This window comes from Embiotoca jacksoni, unplaced genomic scaffold (genome assembly GCF_022577435.1).
Source record: "Embiotoca jacksoni isolate LCO1_2020_lvr unplaced genomic scaffold, fEmbJac1.0.p SCAF_9, whole genome shotgun sequence".
NCBI classification, from domain to species: Eukaryota; Metazoa; Chordata; class Actinopteri; family Embiotocidae; genus Embiotoca; species Embiotoca jacksoni.
In genome coordinates, this window is record NW_027185447.1 from 10,669,255 (window position 1) to 10,695,827 (window position 26,573).

The 26,573-nt window shown below is 40.1% G+C and overlaps 3 protein-coding genes across 8 annotated transcripts; 2 read left to right on the plus strand and 1 right to left on the minus strand.

The window, feature by feature from the left end:
• The first annotated feature begins 1,260 nt into the window (after positions 1-1,260).
• Positions 1,261-3,399, plus strand: tac3a (tachykinin precursor 3a). 2 transcript variants are annotated; one of them, XM_069141183.1, is made up of 7 exons: positions 1,261-1,572; positions 1,946-2,061; positions 2,152-2,248; positions 2,386-2,415; positions 2,520-2,573; positions 2,709-2,775; positions 3,021-3,399. In XM_069141183.1, exons 2-7 carry the CDS (start codon positions 1,960-1,962, stop codon positions 3,037-3,039), a joined length of 369 nt encoding a protein of 122 aa, XP_068997284.1. In that variant the 5' UTR covers positions 1,261-1,572; positions 1,946-1,959; the 3' UTR covers positions 3,040-3,399. The 2 variants fall into 2 exon arrangements, with proteins under 2 accessions (XP_068997284.1, XP_068997283.1); XM_069141182.1 differs by having other exon boundaries at positions 1,268-1,572; positions 2,149-2,248.
• A 363-nt stretch (positions 3,400-3,762) lies between these two features.
• On the minus strand, positions 3,763-9,083 carry c1galt1la (core 1 synthase, glycoprotein-N-acetylgalactosamine 3-beta-galactosyltransferase 1, like a). 4 transcript variants are annotated; one of them, XM_069141180.1, is made up of 4 exons: positions 8,897-9,083; positions 7,726-7,955; positions 6,310-6,974; positions 3,763-4,615 (listed from the first exon to the last, which is right to left on the minus strand). In XM_069141180.1, the coding sequence occupies exons 2-4, from the start codon at positions 7,934-7,936 to the stop codon at positions 4,265-4,267; spliced, it is 1,227 nt and encodes a 408-aa protein (XP_068997281.1). In that variant the 5' UTR covers positions 7,937-7,955; positions 8,897-9,083; the 3' UTR covers positions 3,763-4,264. The 4 variants fall into 4 exon arrangements, with proteins under 4 accessions (XP_068997281.1, XP_068997280.1, XP_068997282.1 ...); XM_069141179.1 differs by having other exon boundaries at positions 7,726-8,003; XM_069141181.1 differs by lacking the exon at positions 8,897-9,083 and adding an exon at positions 8,321-8,871.
• A 2,788-nt stretch (positions 9,084-11,871) lies between these two features.
• Positions 11,872-23,722, plus strand: b4galnt1a (beta-1,4-N-acetyl-galactosaminyl transferase 1a). Of its 2 annotated transcripts, none has more exons than XM_069141173.1 (11): positions 11,872-12,192; positions 15,383-15,597; positions 15,689-15,865; positions 18,439-18,545; positions 18,697-18,734; positions 18,848-19,028; positions 20,153-20,245; positions 20,347-20,534; positions 20,615-20,755; positions 22,321-22,558; positions 23,134-23,722. In XM_069141173.1, exons 1-11 carry the CDS (start codon positions 12,178-12,180, stop codon positions 23,373-23,375), a joined length of 1,635 nt encoding a protein of 544 aa, XP_068997274.1. In that variant the 5' UTR covers positions 11,872-12,177; the 3' UTR covers positions 23,376-23,722. The 2 variants fall into 2 exon arrangements, with proteins under 2 accessions (XP_068997274.1, XP_068997275.1); XM_069141174.1 differs by having other exon boundaries at positions 22,675-23,222.
• The last annotated feature ends 2,851 nt before the right edge of the window (positions 23,723-26,573 follow it).

A 26,573-nucleotide genomic window follows, 5' to 3' on the forward strand; every position in this document is an offset into this window, starting at 1 on the left:
CTGGCCCTCTTTCCTTGTGCTCTGTGTTTCTCTAAACTCAGGGCCGCTTTGATTACCAGGGAAGGTCAGAAAAAAACACTCATCAATAATGTAAAAATGCAATTAATGACTTCCCCACTTCTGTCAGATCTCCCGTACTGAACCCCTACACCGCTGCAATCCTCTCATCTCTGCGGCCCCCACTATCACACAGGAACAGGACAAATATGGTAATGGGAAGTCATTGCTAAAACATATCTGATAACCTTATTTGAAATGCACAATTCAGATTCTGGCCTGTTGCTTTGTTGTTGGTGTCACACCCTCCTCTGTCGGCCTTAAATCTCCAGAGGCCACAGCAAGTAATATCTGCAGCAGTTCCCCCTGCCTGGTTTACAGCTATGATCTCAAACTTTGCTTTACTGAAATATTTATGCTTGTTAGCATTCTGAATGTGTGTGCAGACACCAACACAGGTGTAATTGCTTGTGTAATTGCAAAAACATTATTGGTTTGGTATGAAAACTGAATTTGAGTAGTTTGTTTGTAAGGACATAGCTTTTTATATATATATATATGGTGACTATATATATATATCTTTTCAGGATTTACATGAATACAAAATGTTATTCCCCAGCTTGTGTTGATTTTATGGGATAATCATACCTTTACTGCAATGCTGGAGCAACAAAATCATGTAGTGCTGCGTAGATGTAGATGTTAAAAAAAAAAAAAAAAAGTGCCACATTGGGTGCTTATACAAGTTACAAGATATGGCATGTATTCTCATCACCTGTCAGAGCCATTTAACAGATAATTTAGCTGCTGTGAAAACAATTTCAAGTGACTCTGAATCACGTGTTACAATTGTGTCAATCCTGGTATGAAGATGTGTCTGTCCAAACAACAACTCAGCTCATCTGTTTGCTGTGGCTGTACTGATGGTGGCTACATTCACTGCTTGACTTGTGTTCTTGGTGCAATTGAACTTGAACTGAAGTGAAATCTTGAATTAAAACACACCACATAAGTCATGTTTTTTAAGTTTGACAAAATATGCAGAGACAAATGCTAAAACAATTACCTTCACAGTATGTCAATTCAGTGGAGAAGAAAGTCATCTAGATATCATGTAAGCAGGAATGATATGGATTAATTAGACTGAAAGTTCAGGTTGTTATTTTAGTTTTTTAACCAAAACCATCTGTAATTAGAGCCTCATCTTTAATACATTTTACAATATGACCAGAGGTGGGCTTGAAAAAATGTCTTCGTCACAGCCTAGACATTTTTTTTATGGCCTGTGTGCGTGTTTGGGGGTTTGGGTGGGGGGAGCGCTCGGCAGCATCACAACCCTCAATGACTAGGGTATTTAGCCGTCAGTACAGCGTGATATAAGACCTGAAACCCCACCTACGTTCCAGTTGCTGATTGGCTTTACGCAGGTATCCAGCTATTATTTATTACCCCAAAGCGTGGACGCCTCATTTATCCTGACTGGATCTTACTGCAGAATCTGTCTGTTTCCACTCCACTCTGCACTTTAGCGCTCAGCTGACTCGTTTACCTAAGTATCTTCTCGACAGAAAACAGGTAAAGATGAAAATGCACGTAAAAATGTTTTTAAAAATGTTAACTTTTACTTTCAATTTGTTAACAGTTGTTTTCTTTTATAAGGAAGTTAATTTGAGGTTTGTGATGTCTCTTTGGAAAGGGAAGACCAGAGCACTACGTGAAGAGACTGTTTTCATGTTTTTCTTTTATTTGCTGAACATATACGAGATAATCGAAATATAATTTTTTTGATTATTATATTTTGTAAACCTTAAGCCGCTCGCTTTTACGCACCAATTACGCACTGGGTTTTGCGCAACAGTTAAAATTAGTTCGTTGACAAAATCAGTGTATTTTCCCATAACGAAGCTGCCTAATAAAAGAGAATAACTGTAAATATTTTCTCACACAGGTGGTGCTGAGAAAATGAGAAGAGGATTGCTCCTGGTGACTCTGTTCCTCATCATGAAACTTCAGTACAGTCACTCTAGATGCGAGGAGCCCGGATCGCGCAGATCAACCTCAGACGTACGCTTCCTGACGCGTAACAACCTAGGAGATTTTTTAAGCATCTGTTAAAAGAAACTGATTTTTTTTTTTCCCTTATTATTGCAGCAGACCTCAGGTTTGGATATCCTCAAGCGGAACATTCTGAAGAGGTATAGCGACTTGGATTATGACAGCTTTGTGGGTCTGATGGGCAGAAGAAATGCCGGTGAGTGTTTCAGATTCCGTCTATTTTTCAGATTTGGTAATGTGGCTTTGAACATCTGATATGAATTTTGTTTTAGTTTTCAAATTCCCCCTTGCGATTTATTTTTCATTAACATTTTTTTTTTGTATTATTATTAGAGGTAAACCCTGTACCATCACCACAAAAAAGTAAGACCTTTGTCATTTACAAAGGATATAATAACGTGACTGTTATTTCCAAGTTTTTGAAATTGTCATAAAATATTAAACTGAATTTTTGTTCTTATTATTAGGGGAAATGCATGACATTTTTGTTGGTCTTATGGGGAGGAGAAACTCGGAGTCTGGTGAGTGTGGCAATTTACAAGTCAAATATCGAAGCCCTTTTGTGGGCGTACAGGATTGTTCCTGTCTGTGGTATTCTACTTATAGACAAAAGGTATGATCTGCACGGGTCTACCTTGTAATGTTTGCTCTCACAGATAATGGTCCCTGGAGGAAAGAATATCCTGAAAGGAGAGGTATTTTTCTCAACAAGTGCAGGCTGAGGTGAGTGCCTCTTCTTTTTGACTCAGGTGGAACATCAAGTAGCTGATGAGAACAATAAAGTTAACACTTCATCCCATTAAGGATAAACCCATACTACACAAAACAGCTTCTGAAGATTTCTGTTGTTCAAGGTTTAACATCTTTAACATCTATTTCTTATAGCCTCTGTATTCAATGACTGATTTTGCACATGTAAAATGCCTGGTTAGGAATCATACTTACATGTATGGTATGTTTTGTTGCAGGTTACTTCAGAGGCTGTAGACAATCATACTGAAACAACTTTCATTTGGCTATGATGACAGAGGATCACAACCAACCCACTCGGTGTCTGATTGAAACGACTGAGCAGATGTGGTCCACGTTGTACACCTGCCGGCTGTCTTATGAAAGTGACCATAAACCAAGCAGATTGTATGTTTTATCTGAAGACAAAGCATAATTATAAGTGATAAATTATATTTCTTTATCATGTTATTCTTTTTCTTCAAAGTTTAAAATAAACATAATTTTTATACATAATTCATTCATTTCAATGTCAGTGCATATTCCTGTAGATTCTTCAAGTTCGGTTCTGGTGGAGATAGTAATGTTCAATCACTGTTGAGTTACATAAAGCGGCTTGATAAGGGATTAATTGGTGTTTTGTATAATACTGTGTCCATCAGCTACAGTGTTCTCAGACAGAAGCACAGGTGGTTAAAGTACACATTTCTACATCACAGCATCTCATGCCTTTTCTACAGCAAAGTTTTTGCTTTTTTTCCTTAAAAAAAAATCATCTCATCACTTCTGGCTGTGGATTTGAAGTGTGCATTAATTATTGAGCAGCAAATGAATCAAAAGGAAATTAAAAGGCACCCCTCAAAAACCATAGACACAGTCGTATAAATATCACAGTCATGTTTGCATGTTGCTTCAAAAAAAGAAGAGATGCAATAATAATACAATTTAAAATCAGTAAAGCACAGTGGCAACAAAGAAAAATGTTTTACTGCTCTTCATTTAATAATAAAAATGAAGACAATCACTGATCATAAATGAAGGAAATATCTTCTACCGTCTCACGGTATCAAATCAGGTTCTGATGATAGCTCCAAGTACACTGTGGCTTTGCCCAAAAATTTGTCAGAAATTTAAGTGCTGGTGATGTCAAATATAATTAAGTGTTTATGTTGGTTAAAAATAGCCAAGCCATGCATAGCTGCTATTAAGTCATATTCAGATTTTAACCACTCACTGTGGGTACTTTCAGTGTCATACCGGGAGGAATATATACTGAGCACAGATGAAGGGAGCATTATTAGAAGACTAGTTAGCCGATACATTGTGCAGGTTAATACACTTCTCTAAAAATACTCGTGTTCTCTACCACAGTTCCTATCGCCAAATACAGAGTGAGAGGAGTCACATGTGCTTCTGTAGATTCTAATGTAGATCAGACTCATTGAAGATTAAACACATTCGGGTGCAGCTGAAATACAGTAATTCAGCGGTGTCTGTCCTGTGTGACTGCAGTCCTGTTCTCAGGGAGGCGTGACTTTAGATTGTCTTTATCTCCCTTCTTGGACTCCGTCTCCTCTTTGGTTTGATTTCCACGAACAGAAAAGGCAGCCGTTGTGTGACTCCTTCCATCCGTCACCCTCTGAACTGCTTTAGGTTCCACTGTCACGGCTGTCTGTGGGTGCAGGGTGAGGTTCAGACCCTGGCGTAGGGAGGGCCGGTAGCGGGGCATGTAGCCGTATGCTCTCAGGTGGTAGGTGAAGTACTCCAATGTGTACATCAGCTCTGCTTGCACATAATGAAACGATACTGCCAGGTCTGAGCAGCACTGTGGACCCTGAAGAAGAACACACAGTTCACACATGTAAAACAAACACGGTATACAAAACAATAAGACACATATCATAACTGTATTTTAACATACTCAAAATATGCTCGCATTTTAGTTAAAATTTTTTTTTAACATATAACCCTATTTGTCAAAATAAGTGGGAGCCTCCATCTTCCACCTCACTGAAATCTGATTGCACCAATGAGCAGTGCTTCCAACCACTGATCATCTGATCAAAAAAAGCTGTGAAGAGTGCACACTGTTTTATTCTCTGAAGTGAAAAGTCATCATGTCCCAAAACTTAAACTATTAAATAACGATATATAACCACATGCCATTCAAGGGAACAGAGAGAAAGCCAAGTAGGATAGGATTTTGTAATATTGTGTAAATATGGCATCAATTTAATGAAGTAAAAACTGTCAATGATCCTAAACGGTTGAGATTACTCATTCCAATTTAATGTAAACTCTAATCTAAAAATGATCTGTTCTTTTGTGAGCTCTGCTACATGAAGCACCTCTCGTGTTTTCAGACTTGCCATTAGAATTTGTTTATAGGATAAGGTTGGCATTATTCCACAAATCCTTCCCATCTGTCATACTTAGTCCCAAGCCTCACCCTGCAGGACAGTTCACAAATGTTCTAAATCTGCTGAGCACTACAGGAATTTTATCAAACGTTACTCGGGAGTAAATTTGTTTGGGATAATTTTAAGATACGGATTAATATATCTTTGTATACTAGTGAGTATATGTGGCACCAGGGCAGAGTGTGTGAGATTTAATTAAGGTAAACAACAGTATTTGTATAGTATTTGTATGTTAATCGTTATAAGAGCTGCTATTCAGTGCAACAATGTGGCTCATTTATGTGTTTAAAATAGTTTTGGTTCAACAATTTAGGTCTGTGGTTCTGAGGAATAACCTACATCAAAATCAGGCTACAATGAAAATACAAGAGAAAATATGGACTTTTACTTGTCTTATTCAGTAAGTGTTTATAAACTATCACATACAGAGGACCCCAAAACTCATATTTCTGTCAATACACTGTGATAAAAGCACAGTTACTTTAATATTGAAATGAAATTTGTTTTCTTATTACCCTTTTTAAGAACAGGGACAAAGCTGCTCGTACTCCGGCAGGCAGTGAGTGTGTGACAGGATCAGTAATCTCATCTCATTTTAATTGCAAAATACAATAAATTAGATGCATCATCAGTGACAAATTGACCAATTTTCCTTTTGTTGATGGGACATTGTCTGTGCTGCAATCATCTACTTTAAAATGAACTATTTCTACTTTAATTCACTCATTCTATGCATGGGTCAGCTTGAATGTGCTAGATACTCACATATTTATTTATTTAGATATTATTCCTCTAATGAATCATTAAAAGCAACATCTATTTTGATTTATTCATCAAAGCAAAACAAACAATATATTGTACACTACTCACTTTCAATTAGAAAAGAAGCCTCTGCTGCTCATTTCAAAATAAAAGAATTCTCCCACTTGAGGGGTAGAGGCACATTAATGATATTAAAATGATTTTGAACAAGAGGTTCAGTCTCTCAACAGCATTTCTTCTTCACCTGATGCTCCTTTCAAATGAGGCTAATCCACTCACAGGATGTCTGTCACAGCACTAAGCTATGTGACTAGCTCACAAATAAACCAGATGTGTAGGGACTTACCTCAACAATTGGGTAGTAGCAGTAGCTCCAGTACCAGAAGCTCTTGGAAAACTTGCTGGTTAGATGGTGCTCCGGCACAAACGGATGAAAAGTTTCTCGATGGAAAGTATCTCTGGAGTCCCCAGCCAGGACGCCCATCTTCTCCAAACACTGCCCCAGCGCTAGGTCTTCTACTGGGGTGGTGTGTGTGCAAACTTTGGTCCGAAAACCTTCCACAAATCTCTTGAGGGCCTCTTTACTGAGCACGTAGCCTGCCCCCCCACTCATGTAACCTTGTTTGGTGTAAGGCTTGAAGCGCTTGCCAAAATAAATGGGTTCTTCAGGGGTGTGGTTGGACAGAACCCAGCGCAGGTTGTCCACCACCACAAAGGTGTCATCATCTGCTTTTAAGAACCAGTCTGCTTTATCCACGTGGTGTTCGTACACATAATGGAAGGCTCGGATGGTTTTCCAGTAGAGCTGGTCACGGCCCTCCTTAGTGCCTAGGCCCACAGTAGGAAAGTTAAGGTCCTCTTCCGAGCTCATGAATACCATTACGTTGCAGTGCCGAGTCCAGGTGGCCCTGACATGGCGGGCCCTGTTCTGCAGGTTATACGGCCCTGTCATCACCCAACAGAGAACACGCACCTTCTGGTACAACACATCGGCCACTCGGCTGTCTTCATCTAGAGGGGGAAAAAAAGTACAACATCGAATGATGTTACTTGTTGTGCAGTGGAGCTACTGTATGTGTGGTTCTAACAGGAACATCGCACAATCCTGGCACATTTTTACACATCTAACTGTCCTATCAGTTTATTCCACATTCTTCCTGCACAATGCACCATGATCACAGAAACAATATTCAACAATTTTATCTCAATAAAAACAGATTCAATTTTTTTTTTTTTTAATAAAGTGCAGTGGAAGTGGTTTTTTTTTTTTTGCCACAGATGCTGACTGAAAGCTAAAATTAGTCTGTCGAGTAAAAAAATATATATACATAAATTCAATATAGCATGATTCAGGGTGATTCTTATCAGAGATTTTAAGTTTCTGTCCCTCTTCTAACTTTTTCTTGGTCTTTCAGCCCATTTCCCTCTTTGACCGAGGCTACTTCCAATTCAATCTAAGCATCCACAACAAATATTACACACCCTATCTGCTCATCATATCAGTGCCTTTTAGTGGGCCATAATACTTAATCCTTTTTGTTACCACCACCATCAAGGACCTCAAAAGGCTCACTTTCTGGTGTAGCAACCAGTCCATCAATAAACTCAACATAAAGGTATCTGCACAAACATTCACTTAAATGTGGGATATCTGACTCAATACTGAGATTTGATCAAAATAGATATTTAGATACTATTTTTCATCCCATACATACTAGATGATATTATCTGTAGAGGGCTGATGTGAAAGAGTGTGAAGCACCTGCATGGTGAGGGTGGAGCAGGTTGATGAGAGCAGCGCCCTCCTTCCTCCAGCTGGTTGGTATCTCCCCTGCCGCTGTAGCTTTTTCCTGAGCCTCTGACAGCACAGGGTAGCTTCTCTCAAACCACACTTGGTGCAGGAAGAAGTATGTGCTGCAGGCCCCCAACAAGAAGCCCAGCGTGAAGGCCCATCTGGAGCCGAGGCCCTTCATGGTGATAATGTCTCCAGCACTGGATGTCCCAGTTACAGCGTTAGATGTACAGTCAAACCTAAAATATCTAAGATACATTCACTTGTATCAAAAAGGTGTATGATTTTGAGCTGATTGTATGTAGTTGCTGATACAGTTTCAGACCCAGACATATTTTAAACATTGCTTTAATTGCTATTAAACAAACATTTCCTTGTCATCTTTGCATGGAAATTTTCCCTTAAAAATAAACTTAACATTTTGTTGTTGCAATAAATCGTAACATCTACAACCACTGAAAACTGTTTCACTATGTTGGAAACCAAAATATTTAAGACAGAGTTGATATACTGACACTGAAATTGTTTTGTTCTTGATCCAAATAATTTTAACATAAGAATATACCTGCAGTCGATCTGAAAATGGGGACCAGGATGATGTGCCTGTCACAGTGATTTGTCTCACGCGGTGGACGTCTAGGATTTGTATTCCTCCTTTTGCTTAAAGATGGTTTAAATAAACAGACTCGAACAAATTTGTAATCTGCTTTCAGTTTTCCATTTTGACGTAAGGACTTTAGAGAAGTCTTTGTGACACAGATTTTACATGTGTCACGGTGTGAGCGCCAGAATATTTTCGCTGGCGTCTGTGAGGTTAAAGACCCCAAATCCGAGACACATGTTAACGATTAACATGACGCGGTATATTTTGCGCAAAACATTTACTCTCCTGTTTTCTGCTCCCCTTCATTGTCCTGGCAATAAATAACACTGAGCGACAATCCAGTTACCCTAATCGAGGATTTCCGAAGGTATACACTAAAAACACATGTCAGAGAGTGCTGTTGCAGCGAAATGAGGCCACAAAGAACACAGATCTGTTTCAGTACTGACATCTAAACATTATAAATAACCGCAGCTGCTTGTATATGCCCACTCAGGACAAATATTTGAGATCTGCACCCGCTTGTGTATTATTTACCTTTGCTGGGGGATCAGTCATTTGTGTGCACGATGTGCTTGGCACCCCTTAAGCAGTTAAGTATTTCCTGAAAGCGGCACGAGCCCGCTACACCTGTCGGACATATGGTCACATGCTGGTCACTAGTGATGTTACGAGATGTGCCGACGCTTCGAAGCGTGTGTCGAGTAATGGAGGGGGCATTTCCTCGAAGCGTGTGTCGAGGCTTGCTTCATTTAGGGGAGGAGCCAAAAAATGATGACGTCCGAAGCCTCGCTGCCCGGCTGTACCACGTGACTGCTTCGGGAAGTGGTTCAGATTTTGCCGGGAGGTTTGACAGCAATATAGACCCCTCAGGCTCCGTTCAAAATGTGGGTTGTTGGTGGAGAGTTGCGGTCAGTTGAGAGTTTGGATAGTTTGGAGAAGTTAGAGAGAGAGAGAGAGAGAGAGATAGTTTGGAGATTTAGGAGAGTGAGGAGAGAAGGATAGGTGATAAGATGGAGCCAGATAGGAAGAGGAGGATTTCCCCTGTGTGGGAACACTTTGATTTGATAACTCCTAATAAGGTAAGCTAAATCTAACTCTATTTCAGACACATTAGGTTTGCTTATCAAGAACTGTATTTTTCACAGTTTCTTATTTTATTCAAAGGTGAGGTGTTTATTGTGCTCCAAGGAGTTGGGGTACAATAACAACACCTCATCCATGCTAAGGCATTACCGTGCCTTGCATGAGAATAAGGAGGAAACTGGAGCTTCACCCAGCCAAGGTAAGTCATTACAATATTACAAATGCACCATCACAATTTTTCCCTGTTCACTTTTGTTTATTGTGCAAATAAAGACAGGTAACAGACACTGTATTTATTCTCTTTTAACCAGCCACCAGAAAACAAGAGCTGGATGAAGCCCTCGTCTCCATGATAGTGAAGGACACACAGCCCTTCAGTATTGTGGATGATGTTGGATTCAGGGCATTTGTGTCCAAACTGGATCCTAATTATGTTCTCCCTACAAGGCAGGTATGTATGGGTGCATGCATGAAACAAATGAGTACTTTATTGTGTCTCACAGTTCAGCACTATATATTTTTTCCTTTAGGCTCTGAAGGCCATGGTGGAGGCCAAGTATGAGTCAGCTAAGGAGAAGGCTAAGGCTAAAGTGGAAAAGGTGGCTGCTGTTAGCCTTACTTCTGACATGTGGACATCCACAAAACCAAAAACTGTTGAGAAACTGTTATTTCTGAATAAAAATGAATAAAATGTCCCCTGTCCTGTACATCATTGTCCAAGTTACACAAGCATATTCAGTCCCCTCTTGCTAGTTCCACAAGCACTTTCACTGTCCTCTGCCTGCTTAAGCCCATGCCATTTTCCTAAAGTGACAGAAAAACATTATTACACAACCTGCCATATCATATGATACTACCATTTTGGGAAAATTTACACACACAGAATACATTAAAAAAAATATTTTATTATGCACATATGTGATAATTTATGTACAGAAATTATTTGGTCATACATTTTTGTAATTCATAGTCATTCCCAACAGCCATAACAGACACAAAAATTCAATGCATCACATGTGGTTCAGATACAGCTGCCTGTGATTATACACTTGGCCAGTAGGTGGTTTCGTGTGCACATGAAGCTTCGAGAAATGAACCCTTTCTCGAACCAATTGGCTGAAGTGGTTCGATGCCTCATGAGGCTTCATCTCACCATCACTACTGGTCACATTCTTCCGATGCACTGCTTTTGATTTGAAGTCCTCTCTATTTTGCGTCGCCAGATACAATGATTACTAAGAGAAAAGCCGCCGGGCAGATTTACATTCTTTAACATAACGCGCTAAGCTCGGAAAATGCCGTGCTCTTATTGGTTGCAGGGCTGATGACGTGGGAGGAAGCTGCCTTTCAAGTCTTGAAAATGTAGTAACGACATTTCACTGATAGTTTTAGTTGCACAAGATTTATTCAGGCTGTTATAAGTGAAAATGCGTCATTGTGATATGCAAAGCAAGAAAGCAAAGTAAAGAAAGGTAAAATTGTTGCTGTTAATCCTTAGCCCACTAGGTGTCACCCTTGCCTCCAAATTAAACATTTTCAAGCCACATGTTCACTGCTACAATTACATTCACTTTACATTAAAGCATAAGAGGGAGCCTATAAGGACATATTGTAGGCTGCAAACTTGACTTGAAACATCCCTGTCTGAACAGCACAAGCATTAAACAAAATGCATCAGCACAGAGTCATCTTAGTCAATAATAAAAGACTTAAGTGAACTGTAAAACTAAAAAGCAACACAACATAACATAGGGACGGAAACAAAATGGTTCAAGTCATTTCTGACCACAAAATGAACGAAAAAGTGACAAAAACAAGCTACTGTAAGATTTAAATTGTGGGGTGGGGGATTCCATTTCATGAAATTTGCCTTCAACAGAAGCTTCTAAGGTCAGAAAGTGGTGAGAAAACACCACACCGCAGAACAAGTCATCTCAAATACGAACACACTCACTATTAGGAGTCTATTTACTCTCAGATCTGTGTAACACTGTCAGTGTAAGATTACAACAAAATATTACATCTAATATGCAGCCAAATGTAAATCACACAAGCAAAATAAATAAACACATAGGAAAGAAAATAACGTAGCATAGCCTATTACTTTCCCAAAAGGGTCAAATGAAAATAAAATATAGCAACAAGGCACCAGCAGGGCAAGCAATAGAAAGAGAAATGAAACAGTTAAATATTACTCCAAATATAATCACTTACAAAAAAAAAAAAAAGGTTTAAGATCAATATGCAAGTCTTAACAGAGCAAAACTGACGCAAACATGCCCTTTTTTTCTGGAGGTATTAAACTGGTCTATAGTTTAAAGTTTCTGGAGTCTCTAAAATACTCAAAACACACCAATGCTGATGGTCCATGTGAGTCTTTCCCACCGTGCATACCTCTACCCGAGTGGTGGCGGCATTGGATAGCCTACTGTACTGCGTCCGCAGAATGTCCAAATCCAGAAGAAAGAGACGTGTTAAAATAGTCGACGAATAATCCAGTTTTACCTGGAAAAACCGGGGAAAAGTTTGAACTGTGCCTTTCAAGTGAATGTTTACCTCCAGTTCGATTACAGTGTGCTGCTGAGGAAAACGTGCAGAGTGATGCCGGATGCGACTGAATGAGGATGTGAGCCCCCTCAGCTCACCGACGCCATACTGTGAGCAAACTCAGCTGTCATTTGAAAGTTTCTCCATTGTAAGCAGAAGTCACTCTCCGTGGAAATATTCATACCATGAAAACAACAACAGTAAGAAACCGTCTTTCTCCAGTGTTTTTTTTTCCTTATTCCTTGATGACAAAAATTTACCAAGACAATGTTTGTAGGACTAAAACGTGTAACTAATGCTATATTATATAATGCGCTATATAATGCTACGTATATCTATCTATCTGACATATATATACACACATATATATATACATATATACACACACACATATATGTGTGTGTATATATGCGCGCACACACACACACACACACACACACACACACACTAATTTACCTATGGTTAATCGAAATTTACCATAGGCAAATGTAAAAGAAGTACAGAGAACAATCTCAAACCCTGAACAAAGAACAGAAAATGTGTAGGAAGTAAAAGTGCCCAGCCTACTCTGCAATGAGAAGGGGGAAAAAAAGGACAGCATAAGGACAAAATATAATAACGGAATCTACTACAAACTTAAAATTAAGCCACATTTTTATGCAATGAATATTTTGTTCTTTAGGAAAAATGTCCCTGAATAAAAAGGCTGCTTTTATTCCTGTGGAGGCACTACTGGGTCTTCACCTTGAAACTGTTTCTTATTCTACAGTTTGAAATACCTTAAAAATGTGTTGAAGATGGCAAAAACATGCACCTCAGGTTGGTTGGCGCCGCGGTCGTGGCAGCCTGTTGCAGCAGCTCCCCCTCGGGAGGCTGCTGTAGCGAAATAATTTCCCCTCGGGGATTAATAGAGTACAATAAAAAAAAAAAATTTAAAAAAAAAAAACAACAACAAAACACTAAATTCGAAGCAATAAAAATTTGAAGTTTCACATAAAACAACACACTAATATGGATCAATTACTTACAAACAATCTTAAATCAACAATATTATTACCCTGCTCTTTTGTCATAATTTACAGTATATCAAATAAAATATCTATGCTAGCAAATCATTTATAAATGTGCAGCTTGTTTAGAGGGATAAATGCAACTGTCACAGACACACTTTACTTCCTCTCACATATGTATTTACAGAACACTGAGATAACCACATGGGATAAAATGTCACATATGACAAACTAAACAAGCTGCCTCTGTTTTAACTCGCATGTGGTTTCACAGTTAAACAAGGTCCATATGCAAACACACAGGGATCCAGATCCAAAAGAGGAAGAAGCTTTATAAACTGACTTCTGAATAAAAGTTACTCATTCATTTTGCTGATAGGGTTGATGAGTTTGACCACGAGGAATAGGCCAATATACCAGGGTGACAACTTCCTGGACTCTGTACGGAGAGGGATGTCCCAGGCAGAGAGCCATACTTGTTGGCCAGGGCGGTAGACAGGAGCAGGAACGCGGCGACAGTCCGCCAGGCATTTGTTCTGGTCCTTGGTTCGGAGGAGAGCAGCCGAGTGCTCCTCCACATCCTCCTACAGCGCTGTACGTTGTGCTGCACCGAGGGAATGGCGATCTCAGCCTCCTGACTGGTCGGCGGTCTCATGGGCTGAGGCCAGTTAGGATAGATGGACAAAGTGGGCGGCCTTAGAGAAACAGTCCACTAAGGTCAGGATTAAACCATATAAGCCACTCTGGCATTGTTTTATGCAAAGGTACGGGGTTGCTTGGTAAACACATGCGTGCACTGAAGCAGGAAACCTCTGCACTTCCCTAGGGCTCCATCATAGGGTTCCGTAGAGGGGACATAGTATTCCTGAGATGGAGACGTGGGTTCTGGAGAGGGTGGCCGGGTTGCTGGTCGGTTGGAGGAGAGGTCCTCCATCATGCAGCCAATCTCTGCCACTTGGGACCCGATGGACCGCTGAGCGTTATCAACTCCTGGAGCAGTTGGTGGTGCTGCCCCAGGAGGATGCCTTGGTTGGAGATCGCCCTTTGCAGGTGATCTGCAGGGCTTGTTACTGCTGTAGCTGGTGGGTCCATGCTGGTTAGTCCGTTCTGTCGTTGAACAGACCCAAAAGCACACATACAGCAGATGACTTGATGTAACACAGATTTATTTTCAACATAGAACAGGAGAATAGTCCAGGGGATTATGCACGAGTACAGAAGCAAGTCCAGAATGGCTGTAAGCCAACAACAGTCACTACCGACCCGGGATCCTACTGGGGTCGGTGCAGGAACTCTGGCAGAGTCCAGAGGCAGAGAAGGTCCTGAGACCTGTTCAGGCTGGTAAGAGTGTCCTTGTAATTCTCACCGGAGCTGAGGCAGGCGGGTTCCAAGCTGGCTAGTGAGTGCATTCCCACGCTCCACACCGGGCAGCATGGATTCGGGCGGAACCGCAACAGCGGCAGGCAGGCAGACAGGTGGTCTTCAAGGACCGACGCAGAGCAGGGGGGCTGACACCTGGTGATCTCCGTGCACCGACACAGGACAGCAGGCAGATTCGACTGTGTGGTTTCCTGAGGAACGACACAGGACGGTTTCTTCGTGCAGGTTATCTCCATGGATCGACACTGGACGGCAGGTACCTACCACAGGGTAGCAGACAGGCACACTGGTAGGACTGCAGCAGGCAGGAGACAGACAGAGGGTCAGAACCGGAATTGCAGAACATGCAAACGGGCTTACTGAACTGCAGCGTGGTACCAGGTGAGATGATCGGACAGATGGACGCAGGTGGAGTGCAGGACCAGGGTTGGTATACTGCCAGGTGATAGTTACTGGAATGAGAGCTCGCTGTGCCAGCTGAATGAGGTGTGGTAGTGGGAGGTGACTAGAGACAGGCGGTGGAATGAATCCACACCCTCCAGACACAGACCAAAACATAGAACACATGACAGACAAAAACAAACACGGGAGAAGACAGGAAACATGACGAAAAGGGTGATCAGGGAAACAGAGGGAACGACAAACAGGGACAGGCGGAGATCCTGACAACATGTCACATCATCTACAAGCTTGATTTGAGCATCTGCAGTATGATACATGACTAAGATCCATCCAGCTAATCTGACCATCCTTAATATTCATAAAACGTCATTTCAAATTTAAGAAAATTCTGTGACTTTTAGGTTCTAATATTTGTACTCTACTGACCAATACTTGTTTCTGGTAACTTAAATTGTCCTTGCAGCTCTAGAGGTTTTCAAGGACTTCCAGCAAAGACTAATGAATCTACAATCATGTCAAATTGTCAATAATCCTGTCAAACTCACATGCCCCTTTGTCATGTATGCTATTTTGACATTTCTATGACTCTTCTTTGTAGATGAATTGGACCTATAAAAAGAGTCTTGGACTGATTTTGGCTGGTGGACTATTGCTGCTAGTCCTCTTTGGTTCCTGGAGCTCTTGGACGAGCTCAGGAGTTGACATATGGCCGAGACAGGGCAGTCCAATAAAGAAACTCCTCAGTGGGAAAATAACAGACACCAACAGTGATTATGATGACATTGCCTATAATGTAAAGGAGGATGTGGCCAGGTGTGTTGTTAGACAGCTTGACTATTGTCTAAATTCTGTTCCAAATTCAAATTATGATCACTATTAACTCACTTTGTTCTGTTCCTGGCAGTCGTTTGGCTCAAAATACATGTGTATGCCTGGCCGATCAGGACACCTTTCACCTGCCATTCTCCAGTCTGCTCTTCCCACGAGTGTGGGCCTTCAATCTCCAACATGCATTCTTGGAGTCTCACCATGATCCTGAGGCTATAAAGCGTCACAGGGCTCAGGAGTACAGCAAGTGGAGGTAAAGTTCAAATGATAACATGCATTGAGCAACAAACCTGTGTGTAATTCTCTCTGATCAGTACATTAGATTTCATTGAGCTGACACTTTTATCCAAAGCGACTTACAACACACTGATGGTACACCTTCGGGAGCAATTTTTTAAGGTTCAGTGTCTTGCATGGACACTTAGGCATGTGGACAGGAGGAGCTGGGGATCGAACCACCAACCTTCCGATTAGTGTGCAACCCACTCTACCGACTGAGCCACAGCCTCCCTGATCAATTTAAAGATTAGACTCCTGTTAGATGTTGAGAAAGTCTGTGTGAATTAAATATTGGCACTTTGATTCACAAGATTTGCTCATGAATGACCAATGACTAGTTTGGCAAGGCACCTGTGAGTTATGCTGTCATGTAATCAGCTGGCAGATAACTCGCCACACACACAACACCTCTATACTGAGACAGTGCAGTCTATTCAAAGGCCTCACTCATATTCTGGCTGGACACAAACATGTGCTCACGCTAGTCTTCACATGCTTAGCTCTCTTTGCCTCCACCCTTGTCGGGTTATATTTGTAAGATAATGTCGGGTTTAGACTACAGCAGGCATGTCAAGTGACTGTTATTGTTATTATCATAGTTGACAACAACCGATGCTGTATTTTGATCATGTCACAATGTCTCAACATAAAGATACGTATGTGGGATTTCCCCTTGTTTTACACAACTTGAACAGAATATTAACCAAAGGAGCACAGAGGGCTCTTCTTTGCACAACAAACCAGAAGCCCATTTCAGAGAGAATTATCAGTGTTTGAATTAAAGTAGCCTTCTTTATCGCAAACGTGCAAGGTTTCCTCAATTAGTGTCACCCTTTAAGTGTCTTTTCAGATACCTGAGGCTCAAATGGTGTTACAGTGCATCCAGAAAGTATTCACAACGCTTCACTTTTTCCACATTTTGTTATGTTACAGCCTTATTCCAAAATGGATTAAATTCATTTTTTTTCCTCAAAATTCTACACACAAATACCCCATAATGATAACGTGAAAACGTTTTTTTTATTTTTATTTTTGCAAATCTATTAAAAATTAAAAAATGAAGAAATCACGTACATAAGTATTGTTGGACTCGGGCTCATGCTAATACAAAGCCAATATGTGTAAGCCCCCAGTCCTGCGTGTTCTTTAATGAGGCAATAGGAGAAGATGTCAGGCTTCAAGGTGTTTATTTAACAGCAACAGAATAATCAGTGTTACAGAGCTCTGGGTCTAGACTATGCTTCCCTGACAACAACAGAGTATGTGTCAGTTCACGAAGTCTGAACCCTGACTCTCCCTGACCCAGTCTTCTTATAGTACAGGAACCAAAAACTCATGTATGGTGACAATTCTTTGGACTTCATGGCTTGATTTGAGCTCTGACATGCACTGTCAACTGTGGGACCTTATATAGACAGGTGTCTGCCTTTCCAAATCATGTCCAATCAACTGAATTTACCACAGGTGGAGTCCAATCAAGTTGTAGAAACATCTCAAGGATGATCAGTGGAAACAGGATGCACCTGAGCTCAATTTTGAGTGTAATGGCAAAGGCTGTGAATACTTATGTGCATGTGATTTTTTTCGTTTTTGATTTTTAATAGATTTGCAAAAATTTTAAATTTGTTTATTTCACATTGTCATTATGGGGTATTGTGTGTAGAATTTTGAGGGAAAAAATGAATTTAATCCATTTTGGAATAAGGCTGTAATATAACAAAATGTGGAAAAAGTGAAGCGCTGTGAATACTTCCCGGATGCACTGTAGATAGTACTGAGTGAGGTCGTAGGTCACAAGATAAAGGTACAGAGACGTTGTAACTGAGACTACAGAACCATGTTGTGCACAGATAAATGGGTACATCCTTCCTGAGACAATAAGAACATGTTATGCAACAGATAGACAAATATTTGACAAGTACGATGAGTTCATTATTTTTCCATCACTGCCAAAGGTGCTTCAACAAAGTATTGAGCAAAGGCTGTGAATACTTATGTGCGTGTTATATTTTCATTCTTTATTTTTAATAGATTTGCAAAAAATTTTAAGCATACTTTTTCCACTTTGTCATTATGGGGTATTGTGTGCAGAATTTTGAGGAAAAAAATTAATTTAATCCATTTTGGAATAAGGCTGTAACAACAAAATGTGGAAAAAGTGAAGCGCTGTCAATACTTTCCGGATGCACTGTATAGCACATAGCTGCAATTGTTACACATTTAACACTCATCACTTATCATGGCTGCAAAAAAGTGAATGCAGATGTTGACATCTCCAAAATCATCTCTGCCACATAATGCACCCCTTTTTAAATCAAATTAGTTACTGTACTGACATTATATCAGACAATTAAGTCACCCGAGGTCACAGGAAATCTCATTATACTAACTTGGAGGCAACTGGACTTTCTTTTTTTTAAATTACATTTCATGTGTCACTCAAGAGGCTTGAGCGCTTGTATTGTCTTCTCTGTAAATATTAGTAATATGAAATGTATTTATATGGGTACTAAGGCCTTGTTCTAATATGTATCTAATATGTTGAAGGTCCTACAATCCTGACGATGTGCTTATTGTAGCCGAGGCCAACAGTCCTCTTCAGTATCCTACCCAGGGTGTGGAGGTGCAGCCCTTCAAAACTATCATCATTCCTGGTAACAGCATTTGACACAATATCAAAGAAACTGCCTAAATTACCTCTTTTCTTGCTAGTGTTGCTGCAATTGCTATTTAAGTCTGGTATTTAATAAGTTTCACCCTCATTCCAGTCTCATATCTCCAGTAATAATTACTCTCTTTCCATAGGTTTGGGTCTTAAAGAAGAAGCAAGATCAGAGCACATAGTAAATCCTTAATTTTGAGGTTCCATTGTGGTTGACATACAAATGTTTTTCTGTCTAAATGTTAAAGGTTCTTTGTGATTTATTTTCCCCAAACCATGAAAATTGTGTCACAGGTATATTTTACAGCATCACTGGGTACTTTTGATGTTGCTGCTACGGTGGACGGGGTCTCCATAAAAGGGGAGGGAGAGAAGCATATGATACTGTCGAGTCCTCTCCTCCGTGCTCTGAACAGGCAGCTGCAGTTTGTCACATTTACAAACACTGTGTTCCACCCGAGGACGGCAGATACGAGTAAAGTAACCATATTTATTCTTTGTTGATACTGAAAGTAAAATAACATGGAGTAGAAACTCAATAGTAGTACAACACATTCTTTTGGATCAATAATGAATGAATAGACTTCATGGTAAATGAGTTAAAGAAGCAATAATTAATTCAAGGTTAGTTCTATAGTTGAAATATACGACATTCAGATAGACTCTCATAATAACCATGAGATGGTTAATGCCTAGCAAAATTATTGACTCCAAAGAGCAACACTCCCTTTTTTCAAAGGGCCGTATTATTATTATGCCACATTATTGTATGGTAGTAAATCAGTGGAGTAGCATAGGCTTGTTACTTGCTGTTTACCTTTTTTTTAATTTTAAATCAGCTGTTGCCTTTAAATATGAAAAGACTGATATAGTCATTTAGCATGTTAAACAGTGTTGCTAACATTCAACTTTTGTTGTGAGAGACTTCCATATTCAGAAACTGTCGCTCATTCTCAAACTGGATTGTGATAATGCACATCATGATAATGCACAGCCATATGTTGCAAGGATCTGTGTTGAATTCCTGGAAACTTAAAACATCATAGTTCTTGCATGGCCTGCATACTCATCAAACATGCCCTCTATTGACAATGTTGAGGATACTCTGGATCTGAGAATATGACGGTGTGTTTCAATTCAATATCATGCAACTTCGCACAGCCATTGGAAAAGAGTGGACCAGCAGTCCACCCGCCACAATTAACAACCTGATCAACTGTGTGAGAACTACCCAAAGAAAAAATGCACATCTGTGGCCATAGGTGAAATTGTACTTGATACTGTAAAATTAATTTTCAGGACAAAACTGCACATTTTAGAGTGGCCATTTATTGTGACCAGTCCGAGGCACACCTACGCAGTAATCCATCCACCTGTCTGGTGGATGGATTACCTTGGCTACTGTAAACAAATTTATGAACAAAAAGAGAGAAATTAACCTTTTTTGTGCATAGAAGAAGTCTTAGATCTTATACTTCAACTCATGAAAACAAAAAGTGTTGCGTTTATATTTTTGTTAAGTGTAAAATACGCCCTGCTTCATCCTCTCTCATAAAATTTTAAACTTGGATTTATCACTGTTTTTGTTTCACTTTGTAGTTCAGTTTGCAACTAAAGGCTACAACTCATTTTTCAACATTAAAGTTGGACATCGAATGATTCCCAAACTTTACAACTCTGGATACCAAGGAGGTGTGTGAGCAGTTCCTGTATATCATCATCAGTTTTATTTGATGTACAGTGTTTGAAATTAACTTTGGCATATTGGTTGTTTTTTTTCTGTTCCCACTTAGAGTACAATATTAGTGCTCTTGTTACTATCGCCACCAAGACCTTTCTGCGCTACGACAAACTCAAAGATCTCATTGAAAGCATACGGAAATATTATCCAACCGTCACCATTGTGATATCAGATGATAATGAACACCCTCAAGCAGTGACCGGTCCTCACATTGAGCATTACATTATGCCATTTGGAAAGGTGAAGACGTTAGTCCATGTCTTGTCTGCTTTCAATCATTAACAGCATAGTTAATGTGTGCTTCTTCTTTGTTTAATCAGGGTTGGTTTGCAGGAAGAAACTTGGCGGTGTCTCAAGTGATAACCAAGTATGTGCTCTGGGTGGATGATGATTTCATCTTCACTTCAAACACCAAGTTGGAGAGGATGGTGGACATCCTGGAGAAGACCACTCTGGATCTGGTGAGATGCATGTCCAGAGACGGAATAATGTGTGACAAATATCATCTGCGTGTATTATTATATCTAATAAAGCAGTAAACTCCCACACAAACTGGGGTGAAGACCATGCATGTGTCCACATCAGCTCTGCTCAAATTAGCTCTAACCGCAAAATATAGTTATACAAGCAGTAGGCAATAAAGTGCAGCTGTACACTTTAATGGTGTTATAGCAGAGGTCCTTATTACTGGCACTGATGTTTGTAGCAACAGCAAACCTCCGAAGCAGTTTCACCTTATTTCTCTCCAATCCTGGCTTTAAATCACTGACGCGAGTGAATTACAGGATGTATTTTAAGATTCTGTCGATCCCTTACAAGGCTTTCCATAAGCAATTCTGACATTCATCTGTGAACTTTTTACTCCCTACTCTTCTAGCAGATGTTATGACCACAGCTATCTTGTAGTCAAAACCAAAGGCATGCAGCCAAGGCCAGCAATTTAGATCAATTTAATTTATATTTGTAAACATTCTTGTGTGGACGGGCCTGTCATTGATATTTGTTACTGTTGTAGTTTTGTCTGTTGTATTTGCTGGATTAGAGAGCCAAAAAGGGAAGTATGAGTGAGTCCTGCAGTTTACTGAATGTAATTTCTTCATCAGAGTTTTGAATCGTTTTAAACTCCTACCACAAGAAAAAAAAAGAAAAAAATACACAGTGGCAGATTCCTGTTTTTTACTAGAAGATTACTATAAATCCTCTGGCATACAGTGAAGGAAATAAGTATTTGATCCCTTGCCGATTTTGTAAATTTGCCCACTGACAAGAAATGAACGGTCTATAATTGTAATGGTAGGTATATTTTAAGTGAGAGACAGAATTTTTTTTTTTTTTTTTTTAAATCCAGAAAATCACATCATATAAACGTTGGAAATTGATTTGCATTTGATTGTGTGAAATAAGTATTTGATACCATAGCAACCAGCAAGAATTCTGACTCCCACAGACCGGTTAGATTAGTCCTCTCGTTTTAAGAAAGTACTCTGAATCTCAACTCGTTACCTGTATAAAAGACACTTGTCTCAACTTTCTTAAAGCGAGAGGAGTAATCTAACCTAATCTAATCTAAAGAATTCTTGCTGGTTGATAGGGGAACAAATACTTATTTCACACAACCAAATGCAAATCAATTAATAACTTTTATATGATGTGATTTTCTGGATTTTTTTTTTTTTTTTTTTTTTTTTTTTTGGGGGGGGGGGGATATTCTTTCTCTCACTGTTAAAATAAATCTACCATTACAATTATAGAATGTTCATTTCTTTGTCAGTGGGCAAATTTACAAAATCTGCAAGGGATCAAATAATTATTTCCTTCACTGTATATCACCATCACTCTACACTCAGAATGTAGCTCAGTAATCAAAAATGTGCACTGCTTTAGTCCAACAATGCTGGTATTTATCATTCAGTATGCTGTGAGTTGGGTCTAACTTTTTAAGGGCCATGCTACTGTTTCTTGCAAACCTTACTCGCTGTAGTTATTGTCTGTAACGGTTACTTTCTGGTTGCTTTCATGACTTCAGGTTGGCGGTGCAGTGAGAGAGGTGACAGGTTTCACTGCAACATTCCGTCACACCATTTCAGTGGAAGAAGGGGGTGAGGAGGGAGAGTGTTTACATATCAGACTTGGCTACCACCATGTCATCAAGGGATTTCCCAACTGTGTGGGAGCTGATGCCGTCATCAACTTCTTCATGGGGCGGACAGACAAATTGCTGCAAGTGGGCTTTGACCCCCGCCTATCACGACACGGCCATCTGGGTAAGAATCTAGTTATTTGTTATTACCTATATAGAGATGGGATTACACTGTTGGTTAAAAAAAATGAAAAATGAACCAAGGCTTGTGCAAAACGACATTTTCTTTTGATCCTACAGAGTTCTTTATCGACGCTCTGGGCATCCTTCACATTGGCTCCTGTAGTGACGTTATTGTAAACCACGCATCAAAAATCAAACTTCCGTGGAGTAAATCAGACACCCAAAAGACCTATGAAAAATTCCGCTACTCATTTTCAAATAGAGATAGTGAACTGCGTAATGAAATCTTCTACTTTAAGAACAGGTTCAAGTGCATGAGCAGCCACTGAAACCAGCGAAGTTGTTGTTGTTCTCAGAATTCAAATATGTAGAACCACAATGTGGTATTCAACCGACATTTCTGCAAAGGTGTGAGCATTTCCAGATAATTGACCTTGTTTTTGCATGAGTGAGTCACGATCGACAAGTGGGGGGTTTTTGAGCTCGTGTGGGGTATACCTTGATGGTTTAGGTTGTAGAATTATGTGGCAGTTGGGCCCAGGACACATCGTCAGTAGTGTTCCCTTGTCTCATCAGGTGTTTCGGCCTTTCAACATCATACACCCTGCCCAAAGGCGGCCAGCTGCAGAATGATCAGCTCTCAACTAAGTTATTACTCCAGAAAATTGCATTGTTCTTTTTTTTTTACATTATGTTTATTGACTAAATACACAACAATGTTACATTGCATTGACATTTTTTGTCCTCAACAAATGTGGTTTGACATTGAGCATAGGGGATGTTTTGTAAGTCAGTGCTTTCTAACCACTTTTGTCTGACATACACTCACTGCTCGATCACATGATCCAAGTCAAGTTTTGTCACTAATTGTGAGTGTTGTTGATTTCAGATTTAAGTAATTATTATTCAGTAGTAATTCAAACACAAAGATCCTGAGTAGCGCTTTATAATGGCCAGTGGCCAGCCATTAATCCAAATTAATGCTCAGTTTGTCTTGTGTATGTTTATACTGTAAATATATTGACTTCTGGTACTTTAAAAAAAAAAAAAAATTATTTGCTTCTATAATTAAGGACTTTTTATCCCATTTGGAACTATTCACTGTTATAGAACCCTGTGATTTTTGATATTGTCTAAAATCTGTATTTTTGGAATGTGTTTGTGTATATAAAATAAAATAAAATTACATGGACAGGAATTAAATAATTGTCAGTGTCAGCTAAGTTGTGAATCAGCTTTTCCATATAATACCTGTAACCAGTTGTAGTTTGTACATTTTTCAGTTTTCTAAAATCAATCTTTTCCCAACCAAGAATAGACAAATCTGCAATTTTTATTTTTAAACAATGTGCATATTTTTCAGCCATGCCAGAAATGATCAGAGACATTTGAATGCATATTTTAGGTCTAAACAGTGTTATAAAGGCTCTTTGTGGGATTTTCAAAATTGTATGAGGGAGGCAGCTTGGGAGTGCGTACCAAAAATTAGGTAAAATGTGACATTTGAAAGATTGTAATTTGGGTATTGACAAATGGGAACATAAATAGTGTTGGACTTGGGCTCCTGCTAAAGTAACCAAAATGTGTCAGCCCCCAGTCCTGCGTGTTCTTTAATGAGGCAATAGGAGAATATGTCAGGCTCCAAGATATTTATTTAACAGCAGCAGAATAACCATTTTACAGAGCTCTGGGTCCAGACTATGTTTCCCTGACCGCAACAGAGTATGATCATAGTATGGCTTATATTTCATCCAAGAACTGGTTTCGATCGTCACCGGGTTTCCTGCACCAGGACCTGGAAACTGCTGTCCAGTACACAGTTCAAAAGGGGTGAACCCTGTGGTAGAATTCACAGAGCTGCGCACTGCCATCAATGCTACTGGCAGAGCCTCCACCCAGGACAGCTTGGTTTGCGCACATACTTTACTGATTTTACTTTTCAGTGTCTGATTCATTCTTTCTACCCTCCCCTGTGACTGAGGGTGGTAGACCGTGCCAAATGCGTGTTTTAGGCCCAAATGTTTTTCTACTTCTTGTAGATCTTTATTTTTGAAATGGGAGCCGTTATCTGAACGGATGCGACGAGGAAACCCATGCACGGGTATGTAGTGATTTATCAAGAATTTTATCACTGTTTTTGCATCCTCTTTTTTAGCAGGTATTGCCTCTGGCCAGCCAGTGTATGCATCCACGGCTACCAGGAGGTACCTGTGTCCTCCCACTCTGTCAATCATGTCGGTGTAATCAATGATAATTTCCTGCCCCGGGAGCTGTGGCAGGGGAAACTGTCCTTGGTGAGGCTTAATGGTTGCCTTTGCATTGTATACCATACACACACTACATTCTCTCACGTGGTTTTCTATCATAGCTGGTAGAAATGGATGCCACCAATGGGTCAGATGTCGCTGCATTTGTTTCTGTCCACAGTGAGTGAGACCATGTGCTTCCTGTAATGTACTCTGTACCAGGCCTGGTGGCAGAACTAGTCTACCATCCGGGGCTCTCCACAATCCATCCTGTTCTGTGGCTCCTCTGTCCTGCCATACACTGGTGTCCCATGGAGAGGCCTTTGTCTGCTCCTTTCTTATCATGTCTACATCACACTGGGGCAGCATGTCCTGTATTGTCCTGTCGGTTTGCAACATAACATATGCAGCTCCATATCCTGCCGTTCTCTTGGCAGCCTGGTCTGCTTGATCATTGCCCATTGCAATCCACGTGTCTGTTTTGTCATGTCCTTTACACTTCATGATAGCCACAGCTTTTGGCTTCATTAGTGCCTCCACCAGTCTTTTCATGTCTGTTTCATGTCTGATGGGTGTCTTGTCTGCAGTCAGGAATCCTGCTCTGATCCATTGTCTCAGCTCTATATGAATAGCACCCACCTCATATGCTGAGTCTGTGTAGATGTTTACAACTTTCCCTTCTGCCCATTCTAATGCTTTAATCATGGCCTGTAGTTCTGCTGTCTGAGCTGACTCTTTCCCAACTAGTGGCTCTGCTACCACTTCCTCAAATCCTTCCTGTGTTCTCCTGACCACCGCTAGGGCTGCTTTCAGTCCTTCCGTTGGGTGTCTAACAACACCCATCTGTGAACAGGGTTTCATCAACATCAGGGAAAGGAGTGTTCTGCAAGTTCTCTCTCACCCTGACATCTTTCTGCACTCTTTCCTCACACACATGCGGCTCCCCTTCTCCCATGTTGTCTGCCATGTTAATGCCTTCATGTGTGTATGTGATGTGTGGTGATGTCAGCGTTTTGTCCAGCCTGGTCTGTCTTAGTGATGACATGGTGAACGCTGTAGAAGTCACATATGCCACTACTGTGTGTGTGGTGAGTACTATTAGTTGATGTTGCATGACTATGTGTGCCGTTTTCTGCAAAATCTTTGCCACACCTGCTGCATGTCTTGTGCATGGTGGGTGTCTGTTCTCTGTAGCATCTAGTGTCACACTTACATACATCAGCACTTTCCGCTCACCCCCCTTTTTCTGAAACAGCACACCATTTACTGTCTGGGCTGTTTCAGAAACATCCAGATAGAACGGAACTTTGTAGTCAGAGACAGCCAGATCAGAAGCAGTGCTAAGAGCGTTTTTGAGTGATATAAACGCCATTTCCGCCTGCGCGGTCCAGATTAAGGCGGCAGTAAGGTTCCTCCCAGGCTTTTGCTCATTACCTTTTCTTTTATTTATTTTATGTTGTGGTCCTAATGTTCTATTATTATTTATCTACTTATTCTAATCCGCCCTTCTACTTCTGGTGTGACTACCGCTCTCCTATACTACACTGTCTTTGGGCCTCTTTAAACTTTAACTTTTATGTCTTAAATCTCAGTATTCTCTTATTTTCTTTGATTTATCTTATCCTTAACTTTGATCTATTAACTTCGGTCTATCTTTTCTATTAACTCATCTCTAATTAATCTCATTATTTTAAGTTGATTTATTTTACTTTATCTTATCCAATCAATCAACTATTCTTCTGAGACAGGTACTGTTTCAGAAGTTGAATT

Excerpts from the sequence above, each read along its gene's own strand:
- tac3a (XM_069141182.1), top strand. The coding sequence starts at position 1,960 with ATGAGAAGAGGATTGCTCCTGGTGACTCTGTTCCTCATCATGAAACTT. Across the intron at positions 2,249-2,385 it reads GATGGGCAGAAGAAATGCCG|AGGTAAACCCTGTACCATCA; the intron begins GTGAGTGTTTCA and ends TATTATTATTAG. Across the intron at positions 2,416-2,519 it reads TGTACCATCACCACAAAAAA|GGGAAATGCATGACATTTTT; the intron begins GTAAGACCTTTG and ends TCTTATTATTAG.
- c1galt1la (XM_069141178.1), bottom strand. The coding sequence starts at position 8,014 with ATGTATCTTAGATATTTTAGGTTTGACTGTACATCTAACGCTGTAACT. Across the intron at positions 6,975-7,725 it reads GCTCCACCCTCACCATGCAG|ATGAAGACAGCCGAGTGGCC; the intron begins GTGCTTCACACT and ends TTCCCCCTCTAG. Across the intron at positions 4,616-6,309 it reads GCTACTACCCAATTGTTGAG|GGTCCACAGTGCTGCTCAGA; the intron begins GTAAGTCCCTAC and ends GTTCTTCTTCAG.
- b4galnt1a (XM_069141173.1), top strand. Across the intron at positions 18,735-18,847 it reads AAGCAAGATCAGAGCACATA|GTATATTTTACAGCATCACT; the intron begins GTAAATCCTTAA and ends ATTGTGTCACAG. Across the intron at positions 22,559-23,133 it reads ATCACGACACGGCCATCTGG|GTGTTTCGGCCTTTCAACAT; the intron begins GTAAGAATCTAG and ends TTGTCTCATCAG.